Genomic DNA, 23,042 nt, shown 5'->3' with positions numbered 1-23,042 from the left:
CAGCGCGGAGAGGTGGTGCTGAGCTAATCCGAGAAGAGGGGCTGCAGGAGGGGTGCGGGATCAGGGACTTGGGGGTCCGGGCAATCCCAAGGGGAGAGGGAGCAGGAGTCCTGGGCGCGGAAGCGAGCAGACAGGGGAACGATGGGGAGAACGGAGAGAGAGAGATACTAATTGTTCCTGGAAGGGAGAAGAGCAGGGGTAACGGGACGATGGGGCTCCTTCCCTCACTGGTGGCGGCCTCACGTTCATGGCCCAGAGTCTCCCACACAGTTTCAGCCGCTGACACCCCAGGCCCTGGCAAGCCCAAGGTTCCTGTTCTTATGCCTCACAGGTGTGTCTCTCCTCCCCTCGTGTATCCTCACACCGCGAAGAATGCAGGACTCTGGGCCTGAGCCTGAGTAGGTTTCACCAGGAGGCAACTGCGGGTGAGCGAGGCAGGGTCGGCACCCCCTGGTGACCGGGCCGCCAGTGGAGGGGGTGGACCAGCACGCATCTTGGCCCCTCGAGAGCTGCTGGGAGCCTGGGTCTTGACTCAGGAAACATTCCTTGACTGAAACTCCAGGCTGGAGCTCCCATCTCTCGTGAGATCTGATTCCCTTACCTATCGCTGCTATTTGGAAAAGAAAAGATTGGATTCCAACCCTCGTATTTATTTTTTTCATGTCTGGAATGTCCATTTCATTCGAAGGCATCAGGAGCAGTGAGGGGGAAGCAAGAGGGCTCTGTCCCTCCACCCCCACCCCTTACCTGGCCAGACCCCCTGTCTGTGTTGAGGGCCCACCCTGTAGGGGAGAGGAAGGGGGCCGGCACCTGCAAGGGGCCTGCTGTGGCCCCAGGACCATCTCTGTGAGCCAGAGCCTGGCCCCCACTGTGGCAAATCAGCTGAGCTGTCACCTTCCTGCGCACTTCTTGGGTTTCAATTGGAACCTAATGGTAACCATGGAAATGTCTGCATGTCTTCGTGTGAGTCTCCTCCCCAGGCCTCACCCTCAGCTGATAATGAAGCAAACCTCAGACTGATTTCATCACACCACGGCGTTTATGAAACATGTGTTCGCCAAGGAGGCACAGAGCCCCTCATCCAGCCTACTCTGCTGCTGGAGGAAGGAGCCCCTGGACGCTTACCTGCGTGGCTCACTCTTACATGTGTGACTCTTGACCTCAGATCAGGTCTGACGTCAGGGTTGGCGTTTGAGCCCCGCTTTGGGACCCATGCTGGGTGTGGAGTCTACTTTCAAAAGGAAAGTTCCCTATGTAGTAGTAATTAAAGAGTGTCTAAAGGAAAGTGAAAGCAAAACTGTCACCATTGGTATAAAAGTCCGTGCACACGCAGGAGAACGGCAGACTCCACCATGGCTGAGGTAAGCCCCCGGGAACTTTCTATTTGCAGTTCTCCAGCAGTAGGCCACCCCCCTCTCATAAAAGCCTCAGTGTGGGTTCCTGGTGTTGGGCACTCTGAACTGCAGAGTTTGGAAAGGCTGTAGAAGGATGTTATGGAAAAGTCTTGGTTGTTTCAAAGTCCCTTTTCCTGCAGGAGAGTGTGGGCTTTGTGTTTAGTGAGCCTCCCCTGTCCTCTGGCTCAGCTCAGGGCCCAGGGGCTCCCGGGGAAGGAGCTGGGTTGGGGTGGGATCCTTGCCCCCCAGAGTTGGGAAGCATCTGGTGTGTGGGCCGGGGGAGTGTCCCAGGATTTGGGAAGTGAGGGGATCCCCAATGTGTCTGTCTCCCTCGCTGGGGCAGGAGTTCAGTGCCGGCTCAGCTCTCTCCTCTTCCCTCCTTGGCATCTGTCCTGCCTTGGTAAGTATGCTTCCATTCCAGCCTTCTGACTCTGATTTCCCTTCCTGTCAGCCCTGATGTGCAGATTCACACGGTCCAGGCGGGGGCAGGCTGGCCCTGTGGTTGCTGTGCACTGAAGGGGAACTAAGTGAACTCAGACAATTCGAGGAAGTGAGGCCATTCTTGGAAGGAGCGGCCTACTCTGCACCCACCTGATCCCCTGGGGTGGGCAGAGGGCCTGATTGCTGAAAAAAAAAAAACAAACCCGCCCTTTGTTTCCTAGGCAGCCTCTCCTTCTCCAGGTGGGGCCAGGCGTCACATTTTATTGCCACCAGCTACTGTGCAGGGTGTCTGGGCCTGATCTTAGTTAGACATTGAACCTCAGAGTGAAAAATCCCCTTTTGATTCCAAAGTGGAGATCATCCCTGGGCGTGATGTGCCCTGGCTGAGGGAGGAGAGTTGCTGGGCCCTGGGTTGTGGCCCCACTGACCCTCCAGCCCCTCTTCCATGTGGATTTCCTCCGCCCCCATTCCAGGCCAGGCCCTTCACTGGATCCTGCGGAGGAAGGAGACGGGCAGCACACAGGATCCTGCCCCAGTGGAGCTCAGAGCCCACAGGGAGGCGCAGACAGACAAGAGGAATCCCAGCAGGACAGGATCCATGCAGGGGGAGGTGGCAGCTGAGCCAGGCTGGGCCCTGAGAGCAGCTGCTCAGAGAGGGATGTCTGTGTAGGGGAGAAGAAGAAAGGAGGGGTGGGGACGGTGACTGTGACCGAGACAGCCAGATGTGCAGAGGATCAGAGGCAGGGGCCAGCTCTGTGGTGAGGAGAACGGCAAGCCAGTCAGCCTGGGGCCGGAGGGCAGGGACGGTGAGGAGGGCTGAGGAAGGGCTGGCTGGAGAGCCTTTGAGTTGCCCAAGGTGCATGCCCCGTGCCCTGAGTCCAGGGGAAGGTCATGGCCAGATGTGCCCTTTGGGAAGGCCACAGTGGGTCTTGGGGAGACTGGGTGTGGGGTAGCATGCACACATGGCCTGGTGGGAGTGGGGGCGAATGTCTAGAAGATGTAGGGCCCCGGCACCTGTCCGGCTAAGTCACAAGAGCATGCAACTGTTGAACGCAGGGTTGTGAGTCAAGCCCCATGTTGGGTGTGGAGATTATCGAACATATCAAAAAAAAAAAAAAAAAAAGGCTGTGAGATCTCAGGGACAGGCCCGGAGACTGCCCTAATGAATTCAGAGGGTGGGAAGTGGACCAGGTGACGAATTCAGGATAAACTCCTGGGGTCAGCATTGGCTGTTGGATATTGGCATGACAAAGAGGGCTAAGGAAAGCTGACCCCAAGTCTCTGATTAGGTGGCCTGCAATGAGAGATATAGGTTTGTGGTTTCCGGAGAGCAGGCACAGAAAGGGAGAGAAATTGAAACATTCTCAAATCAGATGCTGGGCCCCAGGGGTTAGGGTGGTGGCACTGAAGAGCAGGAAATGGGTGTGGAGGGGGGAGGCAGGGCCAAATCAGGGGGAGAAGAGGCAGCTCAGCATTGCCCAGCTGAGTGTTCTTGGCCAAGCCCCTCTCTCTCTGATCCTCAGTTGCCCCCTGAAAATAGGGTGATGCTTCCTTCCCCTGCGGCTTCTGGAAAAGTGCCCACAGAGGCCTGCCATGTGCATGCTGGGAGCAAGCCCCCTCAGGGTCAAAAGCTGCCAGCCCTCCAGAGCCTCAGGTCCCCGGGGGATGCCGTCACCCAATGTCTCTCAGGTTGGCATCTCCAAGGGCGGGTGTCCTTGGGCTGGAGGGGACAGAATCTGAGGAGGAGTAGGTACCTGGTGTGGCCATGGACAGTGAGGGTCAAGAGGTGTGAGGAGGACCTGTGAAGGGTGGAGAAGCTGGTGACTTTCCTCCCCAATTGCTGGGGAGGGTCTGGGGCTCCCAGGCTCAGTAAAGGGGTTTTCATGCAGGTGGTCATGTCCGCAGGCTCTGGAGCAGGTGTACAGAGCACCTGCACATGCATGCTCACAGCCTCGGTGTGCACATGAGTACGGCCAACACACACATGCAAACCCAACATAAACACATCCACTGATGTGCCCATGAGTACACCCAACACACACATGCAAACCCAACATATACACACACACTAATGTGTGCATAACAATGCCCAACACATACGCGAAATCCCCATACAGGACACAACACAACAGATGTGCACATGAGTATATCCGACAACCACATGCAAACCCAACATACACAGCACATGCTGATGTGCATTTTCAGGGAACACAACACACAGACACACATGCACCACATGTACATATACACGCATGTGCTCCCTCACACACATCCCATACAACGTGAGCGTGCGCACATACATATACAATAATATGCACACACTGAACAAATCTCCACTCTCCCATCCCACAAGGACCTTTTCTCCAGGCTCCCAGCCCCTGGTTGTGCAGAACCTCTGAAAGTGACAGCAGGATGAGGGCCCCACAGGGGCCAGGAGTTCCCTCCCACTGCAGGCTCTCACCAGGTGATGAAAAGCACCCAGTGGGGTCCCCAGGCCAAGCTTCAGGGCCCCAGCTGGGCACTCTACTGTTGCCTAGAAGGCTTCCTACACCATCTTGGGCTTTTGTGTTGCAGTTTTGTGAAGAACCCAAACCTGGAGACCTGATTCAGATTTTCCGCATTGGCTACGAGCACTGGGCCATCTATGTGGGAGACGGTTATGTGATCCATCTGACTTCTCCAGGTAAGCACTGTTGGAAATATTATTTTCAAAATATTTGTTACCATCATGAGAACAATTAGAGGAAAGGGCTGAGCAAGGGAATCCTGAGTTGGTTACTCCCTGAGCTTGCTTGAGCAGACCATACATCCACATCCCATTGAGTAATCGAGTGGAGTCCCATAGGTCTGGAGGCACGGAAGGCAAGTAGAATGCACATTCCAAGGGTGGGATGAGATGAGGAGCCTCTGATTGCTGGGGGCGACCTCATGGTCACTGGTGGTCACATTTTCTAGATGACCTCCCCAACACCAATATTTGGATTATCAAATGGAGATAATATTTACCTCCAAAGTTAAAGACGATGAAGTAATATATGGAAAGTAAACAGTGTGTGATCAAATAAATTTGATCTGTTTCTGAAATGTCTGAGTGCACAAAATTGAGCAAATACTAAATACTTGACTACCACTGTTTAAAATGGCAAAATCTTTGAACAACCAACATGTTCAATAATAGGGCTTGGTCAGATAGATGATCTATATCCATGTGATGGAATACAATGACTGCATACGCAATCATGACATTCACTGACTTAAAAAAATTCACAGCTCGTTCAGTAAAAAGAACAAAATCTATGAATGCCCCAATCACATTTGTGAAAAGACAAACCGCAAGCCCACAATAGTGTACTCCCTTGGTTCTCTTTCTCGTCCTGCCCCTTCTCCCTCCCTGTCTCGCCTTCCCCTGCAGCTCCCGATGACCATGGTGGTGTCTTTGATTCCAGGTGAGTTCCCGTGGGCTAGATGCAGCAGCATGTTCTGTGCTCTGAGCAACAAAGGAGTAGTAAAACGGGAGCTCCTGCGGGACGTGGTGGCGGGCTGCCGCTATAAGGTCAACAACCTTTTGGACAACAAGTATAGACCAAAACCTGTGAACCAGATCATTTACTCTGCGAAGCAGAAGGTTGGTCAGGAGATGGAATACAATCTTCTGCACAGGAACTGTGAGCACTTTGCCACTAGCCTGAGATATGGTAAACCGGAGAGCAGGCAGGTAAGGCTCTGTTTGAGACGATCCCTCTTCCTCCTGGAGGTCCCCTTGGGGTGGTGGTGACCAAGCTGTGCAGCCAGAGGGGAGAATCACCATGACCCAGTGGCTGGGAGTCAGGAAGTCTAAACTCAAATCTTCAATCAGCTTCTGAACCACTTGGGGTCTGTGGACAGGTCACTCCTTCCCTGGGCCTCAGTTTCCCCATGTGCAGGAGGAGGAGTTGGACGGAGGACCTCTGCAGGCCTTCTAGGATCCTTCACCTCTAGGATTCACCCCAAGGGTCGCTCTTGATGCCCGCAGAGATGTCAGGAAGAGTGTGGGCCAAGCCAGCACTAGGACAGGTGTCCTAAGGCCCCAGAGAGCACTTAGGCAAGGGATACTCAAGGTCCACAGGCTTATGTATGAGCTGAAGGACTCATTTATGGAAGATCTGGGGCACAGCTTCCACGCCCACCCCTTCTGGCTTCCACGTTTGTTGTCCCCAAAACACACAGCTAACAAGTGGCAGAGGCAGGATTCCAACCCCAGCTGTCCTTCTCTAGAGTCTCTGCTCCATACACCGAACCGCAGAACCTGCAGGGCTAATCATTTCAAGTAGAACATCACTACAACTCCAAGTTGGGTCATTTCTTTAAGGACTCGTAAAGAGCACCCCTGTGCCTGGCAGAACTGGGTGGGGGATGCAGCGAGGAGCAAGACAAGTGACACACGTGAGGTCCTTGCTCTCCCGGGGGCCACAGGTGTGACATGGTCAGCATTCGAGAGCCGTTCCTGCGCCGCCTCACACTGGCTGCAAGGGCTCCCTGATGGCCGCCAGGATCTCAGCCCTCCTGCCTTCATCTTCTTGTCCTTTCCACAATCGCCCTCTGGGGATTTAGGTGCTTTAAATACCCACAGAGTGGATCGAGTTGCCCTGGAGCCCATGTACAGCCCTGGCCGGCTGGCTCCATCCAGCGGCTCCTTCCCCATCTAGTCCTTTTCTCCCCATTTCCCGGCCAATATTTGTTGACTCCTGAGTTTGTCAAGTGGGCCAAGGGGCACGTGAGTCTCCTTGAGCTGAATGTTCTTGAACATACAGCCCGTCCTCGGATTCCTGACGGAGTGTGACCTCCCCTGTCTCCTACAGGTCCAGGATGCCCTTGTGGTGACTGGCATCACAGGAGCCGGCTTGGCAACCATGAGCCTCATTGGAGTCATGTTCTCAAGAAACGGGCGGCAGCAGCAATGAGTTGAAGGGCCCGTCCCGTCAGCAGTGACTTTGTCCATTTAGGGGATCTCGTTGCCCCAGAGGTTTTGAGGTTTGGTCTGTGGATTTCATTCTGTTTGAGAATAAGGCTTATTTTTACAGAGTAAAATAAAACCCAACAAGGGAGCACTTTACTGGAGGAGACGCAGCAAGAACTGGCTGGTGTGAAGTGTGTGGAGGCGCAGCTGGGCTCTGGACCTGGCCACGCACGGTGGCGCCCTGGGCTTCGGCCCTTCTCTCTCCCTTTGGGTCTGTGGCTGTGTTCTTTGTCCTGCAGGAGCCAGTCCGGCTCCAGCTATTTCAAGTCACGGGTGTTTCTGGTTGTGGGGAGACAGGGGAACGGCAAGGGAGACACGCGGGCCTGGCCGATGGGCAAGAGCAGGACCCATCAGACAACTCGGACCGTCGGCCTGGGACTAGAGCCGACACGGCTTCTCGGACTCCGCAGCTGCAGTCTGTGGCTGTTCGGTGGAGTCCACACCAAACCAAAGCAAACGTCTGCCATGAGGAAAGTCAGTAAAGGCTCTTGCCCATCTCGTGAAATCCTCTCTTATCTCCCTCTGCTCTCCACGCCTTTCCTTGGCCTTGAAGCTGGGGTTATATATAGGAGGACAGGGCAAGAGGAGGTAGCCTGCTTCAAGAGGCTACCACAAAGTCTTATAAGAAGTAGAGCACATAATCAGAACTTTCAGAAGTCTGCTCTGGTAGGGATGTCCCTGGCTAAAGGCACTCAGGTGGCAAAGTGGGGCAGAATCCCAGGTGGTCTCGGGATCCCCGAGGTCACAGAAAGAACGGGGGCACCTGAGTGCTGCAGAGTTCCCAAACATCAGAGCGGAGAAGCCGGCTGCAGACAGTGATCCCAGTGCCAGCTTTCTCCCCCGGGTTGCTAGAAATCAGGAACGGGGTCAGGCGACTGCTCTCCCAGCAGGGGCCCAGCAAGCTGCAGAAGCATGAGGAGACCCCTATTCCTCCCGCTGGAGGAGTCGGGGAGGTGCGCACCACAACAGTCCTGAAAGTTTGGAGCCTTCAAGAGGGTTGGCGGGCCCGAGATAAAAACGCTGAGTCAGATGCTGGGTGAACACAGAGTGAGGAGGGCAACCATGGAGACAAGAGTGGTTGCTTGTCTGTGAGGGTGCACTGTAGAGTCGGGGGTGAAGCTTTCAGCTCTGGGGCTAAAGATCCGGGCTCTGCCATTTTCATCCCCCATTGGTGCTGAAAGCCTAAAGGGAGCAAAGGAGAGGCACCCAGTGGAGTCTGGAGTCACGTACACTGAGCCCAGCCTGCTGGCAAGGGAGAGCAAATCCCACTTGGGAAGGACACCTGAGAATCAGCACAACAGGGGCCTCCCACACAGACCAGCAGGAACATCACTCAAACACCAAGTTTACACGTCATAGAGAACTGCAAAGCTTTGGCTCTTGGGGAAAACAGTATATAGCATTCGTGGGGTTTTTTTATTATTATTATTATTCTTTAGTCCTTTAGTATTATTTTTTCAACTATTTTCTTATTCTTTCAATTCTTTTTTACTTTCTTAAATTTCTATTATATATATACATTATCTATATATTATTTTTGGTTTCTTTTCATTGTATTTTATTTTATTTTATTTATGGATATATGTAAGTTTTGCTCTTTTTCCTATTTCAAGATCAGTTTCCTGTAACAAGCAGACCAAAACACACCGAGTATCTAGTTTTTTGTTTTGGTTCTTGTTTGATTTTTTTCTTCTTTTGTTTTGTGTCTGTTTTTTTCTGTTGTTTTTATTATTGTTGTCTTTTCACTTTCTTTCTTCTCTTCTTTCTGGACAAAATGATGAGACAGAGACATTCACCCTAAAAGACAGAATAGGAGGTAGTACTCCTGGCCAGGGATTTAATCAATATGGATATAAGTAAGATGTTTCAAGTAGAATTTAAAACAATGATTATAAAGGCAATAGCTGGGCTTGAAAAAGCAGAGAAGACACTAGAGAATCCCTTCCCTTGGAATTCAAAGAACTAAAATCTAGTCAGGCCAAAATTAAAAATGCTATTACAGAGATGCTGTCCTAAATGGAGGCTCCAAAAGTGAGATAAGTGAGGCGAGACAGAGTCAGCGATATAGAAGATAAAATGATGGAAAACAAGGAAGCTCAAAGAAGAGAAGAAGACCACTAGTGAATCTTGAAGGGAGACGCTGAGATCTCATAATTCCGTAAGTGACATAATATCCAGATAATAGGGGTCCCAGAAGATGAAGAGAAGGAGAGAGGGGCAGAAGGTTTCTTTGAAGAAATTACAGCTGCGAACTTCCCTAATGGGAGAACAGAAAGAGACATCAAGTCCAGGAGGCCAGAGAACCCCGCTCAAAATCAATAAAAATAGGTCAACACCTCGCCATACACTAGTGAAGCTTGCAAATTCAAAGATTAAGAGAAAATCATGAAAGCAGTTTGGGACAGGAGGTGGCAGAAGACCTATCTACACAGACCTGGCAGGATGTAGTCAGGGTGCTAAGTGGGAAAAACATGCAGCCAAGAATACTCTGTCCAGCAAGGCCGTAATTCAGAAAAGAAGGAGAGAGAGAGTTTCCAGGACAAACAAAAACTAAAGGAACTTGTGAACACTAAACCAGCCCTGCAAGGAATATTGAAGGGGATTCCTTGAGCAAAGAGAGAGCCCAAAAGTAACAAACACCAGAAAGGAGTTGAGACAATCTATAGGAACCAGAACTTTACAGTTAATACAATGACACCAAATTCATATCTTTCAATAGTTACTCTGAATGTAAATGGGCTAAATGCCCCAAGCAAAAGACACAACGTAACAGATTGGATAAAAAAGCAAACCCATAGATATGCTGTCTGCAAGAGACTTCTTTTATACCCAAAGACAACTCCAGATGGAACGTGAGGGAGTGAAAAACCATTTATCATGTTAATAGATCAAAAGAAAGCTGTGATGGCAAAGCTTATACCAGACAAACTAGATGTCAAACCAAAGACTGTAATAAGGAATGAAGAAGGACACTATTATCATAATTAAAAGGTCTATCCAGCAAGAAGATCTAACAATTGTAAATATCTATGCCTCTTACTTGGGAGCAGCCAATTATATAAGCCAACTAGTAACAGAACCAAAGAACCAGATCGATAATAACACAATAATAGGAGGGAACTCTAACACCCCACTCAGAGCAATGGACAGGTCATCTAAGCAGAAGATGAACAAGGAAACCAGGGCTTTCACTGACACACTGGACCAGGTGGACTTCACAGTACATTCAGAACAGTCCATCCCAAAGCAGCAGAATACACGTACTTCTCGTGTGCACATAAAACATTCTCCAGAATAGACCAGATACTGGGACACAAATCAGGTCTCAACCAGTACCAAAAGACTGGGATCATTCCCTGCCTATTTTCGGACGATAGTGCTTTGAAACTGGAACTCAAGCACAAGAGGAAATTTGGAGAGAACTCAAATGCATGAAGGCTAAAGGGCATCCTACTGAAGAATGAATGGGTCAACCAGGAAATTAAAGAAGAATTTTAAAAAGTCGTGGAAAGAAATGAAAATGGAGATGAAAACACAGCTGTTCAAAATCTTTGGGATGCAGCAAAGGTGGTCCTAAGAGGGAAGTATTTAACAATACAAGCCTTTCTCAAGAAAGAAGAAAGGTCTCAAATACACGTCCTAAGCTTACAGCTAAAGAAGCTGGAGAAAGAACAGCAAATAAAGCCTAAACCCAGCAAGAGAAGACAAATAATAAAGATCAGAGCAGAAATCAGTGAAATAGAAACCAAAAGAATAGTAGAACAGATCAACAAAACTAGGAGCTGGTTCTTTGAAAGAATTAATAAGACTAATAAGCCCTAGCCAGACTTCTCAAAAAGAAGAGAAAGGACCGAAATAAATAAAATCATGAATGAAAGAGGAGAGACCACAACCCACACCATAGAAATACAAACAATTATAAGAGAATATTATGAGCAGCTATATGCCTACAAATTAGGCAATCTGGAAGAAATGGATGCATTCCTAGAGACTATCAACTACCAAAACTGAACCAGGAAGAAATAGAAAACCTGAACAGACCCATAACCAGCAAGGAAATTGAAGCAGTCATCAAAATCTCCCAACAAACAAGAGCCCAGGGCAAATGGCTTCCCAAGGGAATTTGACCAAACATTTAAAGAAGATTAATACCTATTCTTTTGAAGCTCTTTCAAAAAATGGAAATGGAAGGAAAACTTCCAAACTCTTTCTAGGAGGCCAGCATTACCTTGATCCCCAAACCAGGCAAAGACCCCACCAAAAAGGAGAATTACAGACCAATATCCCTGATGAACAAGGACGCAAAAATTCTCACCAAAATCCTAGCCAATTTGATCCAACAGTACATTAAAAGCCTTATTCACCATGACCAAGTGCGATTTATCCCTGGGCTGCAAGGGTAGTTCAACTTCTACAAATCAATCCGTGTGATACACCATGTCAATAAAGGAAAGGACAAGAACCATATGATCCTCTCAATAGATGCAGAAAAAGCATTTGACAAAATACAGCATCGTTTCTTGACAAAGACCCTCTGCAGTGGAGGGATAGAGGGAGTTTACCACAACATAAAAGCTATATTAAAAAACCCACAGTGAATATCACCCTCAATGGGGAAAAACTAAGAGCTTTCCCCCTAGGGTCAGGAACACGACGGGGATGTCCTCTCTCACCATAGCCATTCAACACAGTATTGGAAGTTCTAGCCTCAGCAATCAGACAACAAAGAGAAATAGAAGCGTCCATATCGGTAAAGGAGAAGTCAAACTTTCACACTTTTCAGAGGACATGATACTCTATGTAGAAAACCCAAAGACGCCAACAAAAAATTGCTAGAACTGATACAGGAATTCAGCCAATTGTATGTTTATTTGGGGTTTTTTTTAAAGATTTTATTTATTTTTTCATGAGAGACAGAGAGAGAAGCAGAGGGAGAAGCAGGTTCCCGGCTGAGCAGGGAGCCCAATGCGGGACTCGACCCCAGGACTCTGGGATCATGACCTGAGCCGAAGGCAGACGCTTACCCATCTGAGCCACCCAGGCGCCCTATTTTTGTTTTTTGAGAGATAGATAGAGAGAGCAAACCCACACATGGAGAGGCGGGGAGCGGATGAAGGAGAAAGAATCCTAAGCAGGCTCCACACCCAGCCCAGAGACCAAATCGGGCCTCGGCCGCCTCGATCTCACGACTCTGAGATCATGACCTGAGCCAAAACCAAGAGCAGGAGCCTAACCCCCTGGGCCACCACCCAGGTGCCCCTGGAGGCCTGCATTCTTCTTCGCGGTGTGAGGATACACGAGGGGAGGGGAGACACACCTGGGATGCATTAGAACAGGAACCGTGGGCCTGCCAGGGCCTGGGGTGTCAGCGGCTGAAACTGTGTGGGAGACTCTGGGCCATGAACGTGAGGCCGCCACCAGTGAGGGAAGCAGCGCCATCGTCCCGTTACCCCCGCGCCTCTCCCTTCCAGGAATAGTTTCTCTCTCTCCCTGTTCTCCACGTCCTTGCCCTCTGTCTGCTCGCTTCGTTGCCCACGGCTCCTGCTTCCTCCGCCCTTGGGATTGCCCGGACCCCCAAGTCTCTGATCCCGCACCCCTCCTGCGGCCCCGCTTCTCGGATCAGCTCAGCCCCACCTCTCCGCGCTGGGGGCCACTCTCAGTCCCCCGCGTCCAGGTCCCAAGAGTCTGGTTGGCTCAGCACTGCACCCGGCTGAGCCTTCCGATTGGCTGCCGTGGGTCAGGTGCTCTCATTGGGCCAATCAGCTCTGCCCCAGAGGGCGGGGTCACCTGGCTCAAACCCGGCCCCAGAGTAAGTTTCACCAGGAGGCAACTGCGGGTGAGCGAGGCAGGGTCGGCACCCCCTGGTGACCGGGCCGCCGGTGGAGGGGTGGACCAGCACGCATCTTGGCCCCTCGAGAGCTGCTGGGAGCCTGGGTCTTGACTCAGGAAATATTCCTTGACTGGAATTCCAAGCTGGAGCTCCCATCTCTCGTGAGATCTGATTCCCTTAGCTATCGCTGCTATTTGGAAAAGAAAAAATTGGATTCCAACTCTTGTATTTATTTTTTTCGTGTCTGGAATGTCCATTTCATTCGAAGGCATCAGGAGCAGTGAGGGGGAAGCAAGAGGGCTCTGTCCCTCCACCCCCACCCCTTACCTGGCCAGACCCCCTGTCTGTGCTGAGGGCCCACCCTGTAGGGGAGAGGAAGGGGGCCGGCACCTGCAAGGGGCCTGCTGTGGCCCCAGGACCATCTCTGTGAGCCAGAGCCTGGCCCCCACTGTGGCAAATCAGCTGAGCTGTCACCTTCCTGCGCACTTCTTGGGTTTCAATTGGCACCTAATGGTAACCACGGAAATGTCTGAATGCCTTCGTGTGAGTCTCCTCCCCAGGCCTCACCCTCAGCTGATAATCAATAAACCTCAGACCGAATTCCATCTCACACCAAGGCATTTATGAAGCATGTGTTCACCAACGAGGCACAGAGCCCCTCATCCAGCCTTCTCTGAAAGCAGAATGAAGACACCATCCTCGGTCATATTAGGTACTGTGGACCTCAGCTTGTGTGAAAGGCTTACTCAGGGCAGGGTCTAGGTGCCCCCATAGTCCGCATCAGGCAACCAAAAATCCACCCAGAGACTGGGCATGAGCAAGTTTAGGGATCAAGCTTCAGGTGCCATCCCTAAAGAAACAGGCCCTGGGCTGCTCTCTCACACTGCTCCTGTAACTGTGGGGTGGGTCAAAAGTATTTTAGCCAGTTTCTGTCTTATGAATAGCCTGGTTTCACCAATAAGAAATCATTTCTAGCCCCTGTTAGGCTGATGATCACATCCTTAATTTTTCCAAGGAAAAATTTTCAATATTCAGTGTGCTAGTTAGAAAACGGTGAAGATAGTTTACGTAGCCTCATCTTTCAGGCAGAATGTCAGCCTACTGCCCCTGGTTTGTGGTTTCCTGATTAGAAAGTTGGCCACTCCTGGGGAGTTCTTGGGAAAAAACTAGCCTCTCTCTCTTTTGTTTTTCAGGCACCAAGAGAGTGGGCATAGGGACTGAGCATGACCCTTTTCTGGAAAAGTCTCAAGGAAGGGGGGTCCACTAGAGTAGCCCAGAGAGCAAAGTAAACAGAGAGGGTGTAGAGAGAGCAGGCTGATGGTGCCAACATTTGCCCTGAGGGTCTGGCTGAGAGGAAGGGCTGAGGGGATCCTCACAACCCAGGCCTCCTGCCTCCTTTCCCGACCAGCATCCCCAAGGGTGGGCAAAGAGCCTTCTAGTCGCTTGCCTTCCCGAAGGCCCCAGAGTAGGACCGACCCTCCTGCCGTGCAGCATGTGAGGCGTTCTCAGGGAAACAGGGGAGCTTGTCTTCAAGTTCCCCACCTCCCTCTTTAGCATTCCTCCTTCCTAACTCTCTACTGCCTCCCCATCCTGACCATTTGTTTCAAAGAACACCCTCCCTCCCCCACAACCAGGGTTGTTCCAGGTTACACAACGCTCACACCAAGACTTGGCCCATCCTAAGTCCCATTTCTTCCAGGTCCTACCAGAGTACTGAAAGCCACCATGGGCTACTTTTTACTAAGATACCAATGCACTGAAAGGAGATTGAAAGCAAATGTTGTATGAAAGGCAAAGGCTAAAAACTGAATTCACTATGGCAAATTCCAGGTACCAGGATAGGAGGATAGAAACAGATGGGGATTAAGGGGACCTCCCGCAAAACCTATAGAGAGATGAGGGGACTGCCTGGTGGTGTCCTGGGCAGCTCTCTAGGTGACTCACCATAAAGAGGTGGGACAGTGGCCTTTTCCCACAGCAGAGGGACTGCTGAGGGCAGCCTGGTTCTCTGAGCACTGCTGTCACCTGGGCACGTGGCTCCCCTGAGCACCTGTCCCCTCACCTTGGGCAGCACAGGGTCATTCCCTTGGAGGATGGCTCTGTGGTACATGCAGCCAGCTGGCGGCCCCGAGAGTTCACTTGTCCTCCTATGTCTCAGTCACCCCAGGTAGCCCTGAGTTTTCAGGGGAGTCTTGTGACTAGTTAGTTCCAGCCTGGCCTCTCTTGTGCTGGGGGATTAAGGGACCCACCAGCTTTCACATGCTTGGGAAGGTACAGCCCAGGGAGGGTGACATCCCTAAGCCTCAAGCCTGACAGGGAGTGGCTGTAGTGGCCACCACGAAGGATGGCCAAATGGAGCAGCCATTTAGTAGGGTCACCGGTGGCAGAGGCTGGCTGAGCAAGCCTGAGATCACGGGGACTTGGCACTTCTGAGACCACATGGAGGGCTTGCTGTGAAGGAACAGAGGGATATTCAGAGGTGGCTAATTTTTTCAAAAGACTTTATCTCTTAGAGCCATTTTAGCTTCACAGCACGATTAGGAGGAAGGTACAGAGAGTTCCTGGACACGCCTTGCTTGCCCCACGCACAGCCTCCCCCACTATCAACATCCCTCAGCAGAGGGTCCACTGTTGTTACAATTGATGACCCCACACGGACACATCATAATGCCCCAAAGTCCACAGTTCACCTTTGGATCCACTCTCGATGTTGGATATTCTGTGGGTCTGGACAAATGTGTAATGACACATCATTAGAGCCGCATGCACAGTCTTTCAGTGCCCTAAAAGTCAAGGTGGCTAATGTTCAGCATTCAACCTAGGGGCAGCTTGAGCCCTGGCAGGTTAGGCAGGGAAAGTGTATATACTTCCATCTGGTAGTCACAGACGATGAGCACCGGACTTGGAGTTGACAAAGAAAGCTAAAAGGAGAGCTGAGCAAAGGAGGTGCTTGGGAAGACGTTGGGAACTGCGTTCGCAGAGTCAGGGGGTTCAAGCACCAGGTGGTGTGGCTACAGCGGGACAGAATTCAGCGGTTGGGTTTGGATTTTTTTTGGCATCCCAACAGTGAAATGAATGATGTGTCATGACAACAATGGTGAGTCTTGGTGGAAGGATGTAGACACTCCACGGAATACTAGCTAGGCACCAGACATCATGGGGGGGTGACTTCTCCACATGACCTCACTTAATCCTGACAACATCAGTGGAAAGTGGATCATTACCCCCAACCCAGAGAAGGTTGGGACCCAAGCTCTGAGAGTCAAGAGATTTTCCCAAGGTCACTTAGCTAGAAATTGCTGGGAAGACCCAACAGGTGCCAAATTAATGTTCCTTTCTTCCTTTCTGGTTCAGAAGTCTAGAAAACTACTTGTGGTGGAAGTCCTTCTGAAGATACACTTACTGATTCTTTGGTCTTGGTACAATTAGCCCATCCTTCAGCCAGTGAGAGAGGGAAAGGGAGAGACAGAACCTAGGTGGCCCGAGGGCGAGGGTCTCGCAGACAGCGGAGCCCTGGGGTGCCTGCACTGGTCTGTGTAGTTGCAGGATTTGGGGCTCCTTCAGGCTGTCACTGGTTTGGGGATTAGCTCTTCAAAAGAAAGTATCCAACAACAGCTAGAAGGCTCATTGCCAGGGTCGCCCCTCCTCCAGTCAGGGCATATGCCACATGAAAGTGAGTAGCACATGGTCAGCATCCACAGCAAGTGCAGACAGGTTCTCCCTCCCTCCCAAGGGCCTGGGGGCTACATTCATCCTCCCTCCCGCTGAGCTGCCAGCCCAGAGTCCTCTCCTAGGAAGATGCTGGCTGGGTTACAGGGGACCTACTTCCTAGGAGACCTGTAAGTTGAGGAGGTTGAGGAGGCCTCTTAGTGGTGGGGCTTCTCCTGACAACTAGCAGGATGGGCGGATGGGATCCTTTTTTGTGAGCTAACTGGGTGACCACATTTGTTCCTGACTCAGGGTGGGAAGGGGGGAGGGGTTGTGCTTTGTTTCTGCGGTGGGGCAGAGCTCTGGGGCTGAGCCTGGGAACTGCTCTGCAGTGTGGGCTACACTACAGCCCTGGGGAGGGAGGGACTGTGGCAGAAGCTGAGGAGAAACTTCAGGAAACCATGGCCACAGGAAGCATACTCTGGGTTCACTATGCACTGTGCACTGCCTGGAAATTTCTATCTCCAGCCCCACCTCAACCCTCAACTCCAGACTCCTAGGTCCAACTGTTACTCAACATTGCCACCAGGAGCTCTAATGACCACCCATCGCCAACCACATCCAAAATCTTCATTTCCCTCCTCAAACCTGCTGCTCCCATCTTCATCCTCATCCTCATCTTATCCAGGGGCCTCCGTCCACCCAATCTCCTGGGCCTGGAGCCCTGCAGGTGCTTCAGTACGGCGGTAAGGAGCAGAGACTCTAGAGAAGGACAGCTGGGGTTGGAATCTTGCCTCTGCCACTTATTAGCTGTGTGGTTTGGGGACAACACATGTGGAAGCCAGAAGGGGTGGGTGGGGAAGCTGTGCCCCAGATCTTCCATAAATGAATCCTTGAGCTCGTACATAGGCCCATGGATCTTGAGCATCCCTTGCCTGAGTGCTCTCTGGGACCTTAGGAGATCTGTCATGGTGCTGGCTTGGCCCACATTCTTCCTGACATCATTTGGGGGCATCAAGAGCTGCCTTTAGGGTGGATCCTACGGGCGAAGGATCCTAGAAGGTCAGACTGGCAGGCCTCTAGAGGTCCTCCATCCAACTCCTCCTCCTACACATGGGGAAACTGAGGCCCAGGGAGGGAGTGGCCTGTCCACAGACCCCCAGTGGATCAGAAGCTGATTGAAGATTTGAGCTCATACATCCTGACTCCCAGCCAGTGGGTCATGGTAATTCTCCCCTCTGGCTGCACAGCTTGGTCACTGCCACCCCAGGGGGACCTCCAGGAGAAAGAAGGATTGTCTCAAAGAGAGCCTTACCTGCCTGCTGTTGGGATCACCATATCTCAGGTTGGTAACAAAGTCCTCAGAGCTCCTGCCCAGAACACTGTACTTCATCTCCTGACCAGTCTTCTCCCTCGCAGAGCAGGAGATCAGCTTCACAGGCCGTGGTCTGCACTTGTAGTCCAAGAGGTTGACCCTATGGGGGCAGCTCCCCACCACTTCCTGAAGGAGCTCCTGTCTCACCACTGCCCTGTTGCTCAGAATGGAAAAGATGATGCCAGAGCCAGCCCCCAGGTACTCACCTGGAATCAGAGACACCACCATGGTCATCGGGAGCTGCAGGAGAGGGCGAGACAGGGAGGGAGAAGGGACAGGACATAAAGAGAACCAAGGGAGTACACTATTGAGGTCTTGCTGTTTGGAGGAATCACAGATTTTGTTCTTTTTACTGCATGAGCTGTGAATATTTTTTTAAGTCAGTTAATGCCATGATTGCTTATGCCAATGTCATTGTATTCCATCCCATGGATATAGATCATCTATTTGATCAAGCCCTGTTATTGAACACTTAGGTTGTTCAAAACTTTTGCTATTATAAACAATGATAGTCATTTACTATTTGTGCAATTTTTGTGCACTTGTACATTTCAGAAAGAGATCAAATTTATTTTAGTATCCCCTAAAAGTAGACAGTGTTTCACAAACTGTCTACTTTCCATATATTACCTCATCACCTTTTAACTTTTGAGGTAAATATTATCTCTATTTTATAACCAAAATATTGCTGTTGGGGGAGGTCATCCAGAGGATGTGACTCCTAGTGATCCATGAGCTGGACGCCAGAAATCAGAGGCTCCTCATCCCCTCCTTGACCTTGGAATGTGCATTCTACTTGCCTTCCGTGCCTCCAGACCTATGGGACTCTGCTCGATTACTCAGTAGGATATGGATGTATAGTCTGCTCAAGCAAGCTCAGGGAGTAACCAACTCAGGATTCCCTTGCTCAGCACTTTCTTCTAATTGTTCTCATGATGGTAACAAATATTTTGAAAATAATATTTCCAGCAGTGCTTACTTGGAGAAGTCAGATGGATCACATAACCGTCTCCCACATAGATGGCCCAGTGTTCATAGCCAATCGGAAAATCCGGATCAGGTCTCCAGGTTTGGGTTCTTCACAAAACTGCTACACAAAAACCCAAAATGGTGTAGCCAGGCTTCTAGGCAACAGTAGAGCGCCCAGCTGGGGCCCTGAAGCTTGGCCTGGGGACCCCACTGGGTGATGTTCATCACCTGGTGAGAGCCTGCAGTGGGAGGGAACTCCTGGCCCCTGTGGGGCCCTCATCCTGCTGTCACTTTCAGAGGTTCTGCACAACCAGGGGCTGGAAGCCTGGAGAAAAGGTCCTTGTGGAATGGGAGAGCGGAGATTTGTTCAGTGTGTGCATATTATTAGGTATGTATGTGCACACGCTCACGTTGTATGGGATGTGTGTGAGGGAGCACAGGTGTGTATATGTACATGGGGTGCATGTGTATTCTGTGTGTTGTGTTCCGTGTACATGCACATCTCTGTGTGTTGTATATGTTGGGTTTGCGTGTGTGTGTGTGTTGGGTGTACTCATGTGCACACTGAGGCTGTGAGCATGCATATGCAGGTGCTTTGTACGCCTGCTCCCAGGCCTGCGGACAGGACCACCTGCATGAAAACCCCTTCGCTGAGCCTGGGAGCCCCAGACCCTCCGCAGCAGTCAGGGAGGAGAGTCACCAGCTTCTCTACCCTTCGCCAGTCCTTATCACACCTCTTGGCCCTCATTGTCCGTGGCCGCACAAGGCCCCTGATCCTCCTGAGATGCTGGCCCCTCCAGCCCCAGGACACCCGCCCTTGGAGATGCCAACGTGAGAGACACGAGCTAACAGCATCCTGCAGGGACCTGAGGCTCTGGAGGGCTGGCAACTTCTGGCCCTGAGGGGGCTTGCTCCCAGCATGCACATGGCAGGCCTCTGCGGGCACTTTTCCCACAGCCGCAGGGGAAGGAAGCATCACCCCATTGCTCAGGTGGGCAACTGAGGATCAGAGAGAGAGGGGCTTGGCCAAGAACAGTCAGCTGGGCAGCGCTGAGCTGCCTCGTCTCTACCTGATTTGGTCCTGCCTCTCTCCCCCTCCATACCTCTTTCCTGCTCCTCAGTGCCCCCCACCCCTACCCCAGGGGGCCACAACCTCTGATTTGAGAATGTTTCAATTTCTCTCCCTTTCTCTGGCTGCTCTCAGCAAACCACAAACCTCTCTCTCTCCTTGCAGGCCACCTAATCAGAGACCAAGGGTCAGCCTTCCTTAGCCTTCTTTGTCATGCCAATATCCAACATCCAACACTGATCCTGGGAGTTTGTCCTGAATTCATTCCCTTCTCATCCTCTGAATTCTTCAAGGCAGTCTCCGGGCCTGATTCTGAGACTTCACAGCCTTTTTTTTTTAAATTTTATTTATTCTAGCAATCTCCAACCCAACATAGGGCTCGACTCACCACCCTGAGATCCAGAGTTGCATGCTCTTCCGAGTTAGCCAGCCAGGTCCCTAACCCTCTTGACTGCACCCCCCACTCCGACCCTGGCCTCCTGTCCCTGCTACCCCACACCCAGTCTCCCCAAGACCCACTGCGGCCTTCCCAAAGGGCACATCTGGCCATGACCTTCCCTGGCCTCAGGGCACGGGGCATGCACCTTGGGCAGCTCAAAGGCTCTCCAGCCAGCCCTTCCTCAGCCCTCCTCACCATCCCTGCCTTCCGGCCCCAGGCTGACTGGCTTGCCGTTCTCCTCACCACAGAGCTGGCCCCTGCCTCTGATCCTCTGCACATCTGGCTGTCTCGGTCACAGTCACCTTCCCCACCCCTCCTTTCTTCTTCTCCCCTACACAGACATCCCTCTCTGAGCAGCTGCTCTCAGGGCCCCAGCCTGGCTCAGCTGCCACCTCCCCCTGCATGGATCCTGTCCTGCTGGGATTCCCCGTGTCTGTCTGCACCTCCCTGTGGGCTCTGAGCTCCACTGGGGCAGGATCCTGTGTGCTGCCCGGCTCCTTCCTCCCCAGGATCCGGTGAAGGGCCTGGCCTGGAATGGGGGCGGAGGAAATCCACATGGAAGAGGGGCTGGAGGGTCAGTGCGGCCACGACTCGGGGCCCAGCGACTCCCCTCCCTCAGCCAGAACACGGCATGCCCAGGGATGATCTCCACATTGGAATCAAGGGGATTTTTCACTCTGGAAAGCAGTATGGATGTTCCTCAAAAAGTTGAAAATAGAGCTACCCTACGACCCAGGAATTACACTACTGGGTATTTACCCCATAGATAAATGTAGGGATCTGAAGGGGCACGTGCAACCAATGTTTATAGCAGCAATGTCCACAAGAGCCAAACTATGGAAAGAGCCTAAATGTCCATGAACAGATGAATGGACAAAGAAGAAGTGGTATATATACACCATGGAATATTATGCAGCCATCAAAAAATGAAATTTTGCCATTTGCAACAACGTGGATGGAACTACAGGGTATTATGCTAAGCGAAATAAGTCAATCAGAGAAAGACAATTATCATATGATCTCACTGATACGAGGAATTTGAGAAACAAGACAGAGGATCATAGAGGAAGAGAGGGAAAAATGTAACAAGACGAAACCAGAAAGGGAGACAAACCATAAGAGACTCTTAATCTCAGCAAAAAAACTGAGGGTTGCTGGAGTGGACGGGGGTGGCAGGGATGGGGTGGCTGGGTGATGGACATTGGGGAGGGTATGTGCTATGGTGAGCAGTGTGAAATGTGTAAGACTGATGAATCACAGACCTGTACCCCTGAAACAAAGAATATATTTTATTATTTTTTTAAAAGATTTTATTTATTTATTTGACAGAAAGAGACAGCAAGAGCAGGAACACAAGCAGGGGGAGTGGGAGATGGAGAAGCAGATTTCCTGCTGAGCAGGAAGCCCGATGTGGGGCTTGATCCCAGGACCCTGGGATCATGAACTGAGCTGAAGGCAGAGGCTTAACTGACTGAGCCACCCAGGCGCCCCCAAAATAATACATTTTAGTTAATAAAAAATATATATATAAACAACTACAAAAAAAAAACAAATGGGATTTTTAACTCTGAGATTCAATGTCTAACTAAGGTCAGGCCCAGACACCCTGCACAGTAGCTGGTGGCAATAAACTGTGATATCGGGCCCCACCTGGAGAAGGAGAGGCTGCCCAGGCAACAACAGGCAGATTTGTTTTGGCAGCAAGCAGGCCCTCGGCCCGTCCCAGGGGATCAGTGGTTCAGAGTGGGCCGCTCCTTCCGAGAATGGCCTCATTTCCTCGAATTGCATGATTCAACTCGTTCCCCTTCGGTGCACCCCAACCACGGAGCCGGTCTGCCCTGCCTGGACCGTGTGAATCTGCACATCAGGGCTGACAGGAAGGGAGATCAGAGTCAGAAGGCTGGAATGGAAGCATACCCACCAAGGCAGGACAGATGCCAAAGAGGGAAGAGGAGAGAGGAGGAGAGAGCTGAGCAGGCACTGAACTCCTGCCCCAGTGAGGGAGACAGGCACATTGGGGATCCCCTCACTTCCCAAGTCCTGGGACGTCCCCTCGGGCCACCCACCAGATGCTTCCCAGCTCTGGCGGGCAAAGCCCCCACCCCAACCCAGGTCCTTCCCCGGGAGCCCCTGGGCCCTGCGCTGAGCCAGAGGAGAGGGAAGGCTCACTGGACCCAAAGCCCACACTCTTCTGCAGGAAAAGGGACTTTGAAACAACCAAGACTTTTCCATAACATCCTTCTACAGCCTTTCCAAACTCTGCAGTTCAGAGTGCCCAACACCAGGAACCCACACTGAGGCTTTTATGAGAGGGGGGTGGCCTACTGCTGGAGAACTGCAAATAGAAAGTTCCCGGGGGCTCACCTCAGCCATGGTGGAGTCTGCCGTTCTCCTGCGTGTGCACGGACTTTTACACCAAAGGTGACAGTTTTGCTTTCACTTTCCTTTAGACATTGTTTAATTACTACTACATAGGGAACTTTCCTTTTGAAAGTAGACTCCACACCCAGCATGGGTCCCAAAGCGGGGCTCAAACGCCAACCCTGACGTCAGACCTGATCTGAGGTCAAGAGTCACACATGTAAGAGTGAGCCACGCAGGTGAGCGTCCAGGGGCTCCTTCCTCCAGCAGCAGAGTAGGCTGATGAGGGGCCCTGTGCCTCCTTGGTGAACACATGTTTCATAAACGCCGTGGTGTGATGAAATCAGTCTGAGGTTTGCTTCATTATCAGCTGAGGGTGAGGCCTGGGGAGGAGACTCACACGAAGACATGCAGACATTTCCATGGTTACCATTAGGTTCCAATTGAAACCCAAGAAGTGCGCAGGAAGGTGACAGCTCAGCTGATTTGCCACAGTGGGGGCCAGGCTCTGGCTCACAGA

The 23,042-nt window shown here is 51.4% G+C and overlaps 1 protein-coding gene and 1 long non-coding RNA gene across 5 annotated transcripts; one reads left to right on the top strand and one right to left on the bottom strand.

Annotated features, from left to right (window-relative positions):
• The first annotated feature begins 1,175 nt into the window (after positions 1-1,175).
• On the top strand, positions 1,176-6,932 carry LOC148162593 (phospholipase A and acyltransferase 3-like). 3 transcript variants are annotated; one of them, XM_088017993.1, is made up of 4 exons: positions 1,176-1,361; positions 4,410-4,518; positions 5,282-5,550; positions 6,674-6,932. In XM_088017993.1, the coding sequence occupies exons 1-4, from the start codon at positions 1,353-1,355 to the stop codon at positions 6,773-6,775; spliced, it is 489 nt and encodes a 162-aa protein (XP_087874119.1). In that variant the 5' UTR covers positions 1,176-1,352; the 3' UTR covers positions 6,776-6,932. The 3 variants fall into 3 exon arrangements, with proteins under 3 accessions (XP_087874119.1, XP_087874118.1, XP_087874117.1); XM_088017992.1 differs by lacking the exon at positions 1,176-1,361 and adding an exon at positions 1,696-1,794; XM_088017991.1 differs by lacking the exon at positions 1,176-1,361 and adding an exon at positions 3,451-3,524.
• Positions 6,933-15,145: 8,213 nt separating this feature from the next.
• LOC114220265 (uncharacterized) lies at positions 15,146-22,781 on the bottom strand. 2 transcript variants are annotated; one of them, XR_015766676.1, is made up of 3 exons: positions 22,526-22,781; positions 17,625-18,771; positions 15,146-17,071 (listed from the first exon to the last, which is right to left on the bottom strand). It is a non-coding gene; the product is annotated as an uncharacterized LOC114220265 (long non-coding RNA). The 2 variants fall into 2 exon arrangements; XR_015766675.1 differs by having other exon boundaries at positions 15,146-18,771.
• Between the last annotated feature and the right edge of the window lie 261 nt (positions 22,782-23,042).

The sequence above is a fragment of the Eumetopias jubatus genome, unplaced genomic scaffold (genome assembly GCF_037043125.1).
Source record: "Eumetopias jubatus isolate StellerSeaLion01/CBP00866 unplaced genomic scaffold, mEumJub1_p1.0 scaffold_13, whole genome shotgun sequence".
Classification (NCBI taxonomy): Eukaryota; Metazoa; Chordata; class Mammalia; order Carnivora; family Otariidae; genus Eumetopias; species Eumetopias jubatus.
Note: the sequence above shows the minus strand (reverse complement) of the source record. Positions and strands in the feature narration are given on the sequence as shown.

Bases quoted from the DNA above. Each gene is read 5' to 3' on its own strand.
- LOC148162593 (XM_088017992.1), top strand. From the start codon at position 1,711: ATGTGTCTGTCTCCCTCGCTGGGGCAGGAGTTCAGTGCCGGCTCAGCT. The intron at 1,795-4,409 runs GTAAGTATGCTT...TTTGTGTTGCAG, and splicing joins TTGGCATCTGTCCTGCCTTG to TTTTGTGAAGAACCCAAACC. The intron at 5,551-6,673 runs GTAAGGCTCTGT...TGTCTCCTACAG, and splicing joins GTAAACCGGAGAGCAGGCAG to GTCCAGGATGCCCTTGTGGT.